At 49.9% G+C, this 4,279-nt stretch overlaps 1 protein-coding gene across 1 annotated transcript; it reads left to right on the forward strand.

The window, feature by feature from the left end:
- The first annotated feature begins 333 nt into the window (after window positions 1-333).
- LOC132332502 (histone H1-like) lies at window positions 334-1,096 on the forward strand. Its single transcript, XM_059856924.1, has one exon. It carries the CDS (start codon window positions 365-367, stop codon window positions 1,094-1,096), a length of 732 nt encoding a protein of 243 aa, XP_059712907.1. The 5' UTR covers window positions 334-364.
- The last annotated feature ends 3,183 nt before the right edge of the window (window positions 1,097-4,279 follow it).

A 4,279-nucleotide genomic window follows, 5' to 3' on the forward strand; every position in this document is an offset into this window, starting at 1 on the left:
CTTAAAAAAACAGGGCCACAGAAGAAAGGTAGAGTTTAGCTGATTTGCCCAGTCACACCACATCCCTACCAGCACATGGAATTAAACCTTGCTCCTTTCCCAAGGAGTTGCCTATCCCACTGTCCTTTGGACAGAGCAGCCCCAGGCAAGGCCAAAGCCAGACCAGCCCTCCCAGGGAGTTCCCACCATGGTTTTACTGCGGGCAGAAGAGAGGGCTGGGAGCCTTTGGCCGGCTATGACAGCGTAGAGCTGGACTGTACGCGTCATAAAGGGAGGAAGGTTTGGCTACCGGAGCCAGTCCCTGTGGAGAGTGCAGGCAGGCAGCTGCAGTGGTTTCCCTGGGTGGCAGACAGAGGCCGGCACGATGCTGGACACTGCTGCGGCTGCCCCCCGCACCAGGGCCGCCACCAGGAAGCCGAAAAAGGCGGCAAGCGGCTCCAAGGCCCGTCAGCCCGCGGGGCCCAGCGTCACCCAGCTGATCACCAGGGCCGTGTCTGTCCCCAAGGAGCGCAAGGGGCTCTCCCTTGCCACGCTCAGGAAGGCGCTGGCATCCGGTGGCTATGATGTGGAGAAGAACCAAAGCCGCATCAAGCTGGGGCCCAAGAGCCTTGTCAGCAATGGCACCCTGGTACAGACCAAGGGCATCGGAGCCTCTGGCTCTTTCAAGCTGAACAAGAAGCCAGGTGAGACAAAAGAAAAGGCAACAAAGGAAAAGAGAGCTGCCAAGCCCAGGAAGCCGGTGGCCAAGACGCCCGCCAGCCCTGCCGAGAAGCCCAAGAAAGCGGTGGTGGTGAAGAAGAGCCCCAAGAAGGCGAAGAAGCTGGCAGCCACTGCAGCCAAGAAAGCGGCCAAGAGTCCCAAGAGAGCCACACAGGAGGAGGAGGCAGTGAAGAGCCCAGCTAAGACAAAAGCAGTGAAGCCCACAGCAGCCAAGAAAGCGGCCAAGAGTCCCAAGAGAGCCATACAGGCAGGCCACCCCAAGGAGGCCGCGAAGAGCCCAGCTAAGGAGAAGGCAGTGAAGCCTGCAGCAGCCAAGCCTAAGGCAGCCAAGCCCAAAGCCGCCAATGCAAAGAAGGCAGTGCCAAAAAAGAAGTAAGACGACTGAGAGAAATTGAAAGTCTACTCATTTAAGTAAACCCTGTCATCTGAAATAATATTTTGTCATTACAGTCCTCTAGTGATATCCAGTTACCTAAACCAAAGGTACTGGTACGGGATCTTGTCACTTGGGGCAGGGTGTGGGTGTATTTCCACAGACGCTGGTATTCGATGGTAACAACCCTCTGCACCAGCTGGATGGAAATCCCAGACCTTGGTGTGACAACTCTCCTGTGACTTCACCTGGACCTCAAGAATCAGACACTTTAAGGACATTATCAGCAAAAGGAAATGCTCCCTCTGACAGTTTTAAAAGTTACCTCTGATAGTTTTTAAGTTGGTTTGTTTGTTTGTAATATTCAAGTTGTAAGTTGTAAGCTTTAAGTAATTAGCTGCAGCATGCCAGCCAGTAACATTGTACCTTTGATAGCTCCTGGACATGATAGTAAAAAATTGATGGGACACACCAATAGATAGAAAGATTAGGTTTGTCAGTTTAGTGAAGAATTTCATTCTCCTTGTACCATGTTTGTTGTCCTTTCTGCAAAGAGGCCCTGCAGACAGATAACAAACAAGGCTTTTATATTTTAAAACAGAAAAGGGGGAGCTGTGAGAGCATACAGCTGGACTGTGTGTACCATAAAAGGAGGAGGGGTTTGGCTATGCAGAGCCACCCCCTGACAAGAACGCAAGCAGGCAGCTGTTGGTCAGTGAGCCAAGTGGTAACCAGTCATAGCCAGGCAGGCTCGAACGTGGAGCATTTTGAATAGGGTGTGTAAGAACTGTGCAAACCAATCAAGTCTCTGCTGCACAAACCACAAGCGCTGTGCCATCTCTCCATCTCCCCCCACTGTGACAGCCAACAAGGCACCTTTTATACCCAAACCATTTTGCAGCTTTCTGCCAGGGCGAGGTGGCCTTACAGTGAGCACAGGTACAATTTACATCCCCAGAAATTTATTTACACACTGCTCAGGTGGTGCCTGGAAACCTCAGCATACGTGGGAAGGAGGAACAGGGATCAGTTTCTAGTTCTGGGATGGCCTCTGTGCCAGCACGGCCACCACCCAAACACAGGGGACAGGTCCCAGACAAACACCTGCACTCCTAGGGGAGACGCTGAGCCTCCTGCCAGGCACAGGTGGGGCAGCCCAGCCTTTGTCTCCTAGTCCCTGTGCGCTCACAGCCATGTGCCAGCCACGCTCGCGCATGCGGCACCAGCATGATCCACCCACTCTGCTGGCTCCTTCCTTCCCTCAGCATTCTGTCAGCCTGTTCCTCAGTACCAGAGCCAGCCTGCTCCCCCATCAGAGCCCTGCACCCAGAAACTCAAAAATATCCCTCCCTTCTGTTCCTGCCAGCCTCCAGCCGGGGTGAGTTCCGCTCGGCTCCGTTTTTGAGCTGTTCTCATGCCACACTGCCAGGGCTTCACCTGAGCCCAGGACTTGTCTCACCAAGACCCCAGACCTGAGCTGCATCCCCTGGTCCACAGCACTTACAGATAGTGGGATGTGATTCCGGGCAGGGAGCTCCTAAAATGGAGCTTTTCAGCCCTTCCTGGGGAGGCCTCTGAGGCCACGTCTGCCACATGGGTTCCACATGCCTGGGGGATGGCTCAGCCCTGCCGTGGGTGTGCATTGCTCCTCACTGTGTCTGGAAATGTGGGCATGGCAGAGGGCGTGGAAATGCCTGGAAGTGTGCTACTTCCCCGATGGGTACTAATTAAAAGTACATTATGAACTGTTCTGTTTATTGGTGCAGAGTCCTTCAAGTTTTGCACTGTTAAGCCGGTTTTAAACATTTATTATGCCTGCCAGCATTAGTTGACAGCAGGGCTGGGATCACTGCAGCTCATTCTGTTGCTGCTTTCACCAACTGCATTTAAAAGAAAGTCTTAATTTTTCCACCAGTGACCCTCACCTCCATTTTCCCCTTCCCCCCACTTTGTTTCCCTTTGTGTGTGGCTCCTACATTTATGGTGGTCTTCTCTGGCAAAGTAACAATGATCAGGTGAACAATCCCAGGGAGTAATTTTTCTACCCCTGCCATCCTTCCACACATCAAGGAAATCCAAGATCATCTAACCTGTTCCCAGGTGTTTCTGCTTTTCCCCTTTTTGAAGTAGAAATACTGCATTACTTTCATCCCTGTCATGAGTTTGTTGATGTCAGAAGTAACATCAGATGTGATTTTGCCCTGTGCTTTCCCAGGATATCCATTGGGAATATTGTTCATACATGCAAAAGCAGGTCACAGACGTACTAAACCCAACTGAAATTGAGTCAGGTCTTCAAAAGAAACTTCCTCCATACTCAAAGTAAAACACTGAGCTATCTTGAATCATTGAGACTACTAAATGCCACCTTCTCTTCCAATAAGCACATACTAACATTTCAGGCACTTTTCTCCTTTTGTTCCAAGTCAAGGAGTTGTTTGTTCTTTCCAAGAATGCAGGACAGTAGCAATTTCTCCAGGAAGCTCATAAAAATCCTTATTGAGTATATTCCAGAAAATTATTCTGAGGAATAAAAAGCAAATTAGAGCACCCACCTTCCATATTTCTCAGAGTTTTTGCATGTATTATGGATCTTGAGATGATTAAATGCCACTGAGTAAGCAAGGAGACTTTTACAGCAAAAACAAAAAAAAAAAAAAACCAAAAAAGTTTAGTTTAAAATAAGTGATCTTTGACCTCAGCATCCAGTTATAAAGGGAGGATTACCAAAGACTCCAGTGTTTCTGTGAAGATGGCGTTCATGAGACGACATACAGCCTATCCAACACCTTCCCTCCTGGGCCAGTGATCATGCCAGCCCCAGTTTTCCCGGGAATTCCAGTCCTCCGAGCGACTGCGGGAGCTCCTGGCCCTTTGCCACTCAGCCCAGGATATTCTTGGCAGCAGTGATAAGGGCACTTGTTCCAAATAAGGAGAAATCTAGAAACTGGTTTGTCTCCAAGCAAATCCACCAAAGCTCACGGGGCCGGACGCAGGCAGGGGGAAAAAACACCCACAAAAAACCCAAATGAAGCAAAAGTGAACTTCTGACTGTCTGTCTCTCCAGCACCAGCCAAATCTCATTAAAGAGCTACAATGATGAAATACATTGACAGTAAGTGCAACAGACTTGATGAAAGACCTTAAAATGTTTATGCTAATGCAAAGTTTCAGTTTCACGTTCCA

The sequence above is a fragment of the Haemorhous mexicanus genome, chromosome 11 (assembly GCF_027477595.1).
Source record: "Haemorhous mexicanus isolate bHaeMex1 chromosome 11, bHaeMex1.pri, whole genome shotgun sequence".
NCBI classification, from domain to species: Eukaryota; Metazoa; Chordata; class Aves; order Passeriformes; family Fringillidae; genus Haemorhous; species Haemorhous mexicanus.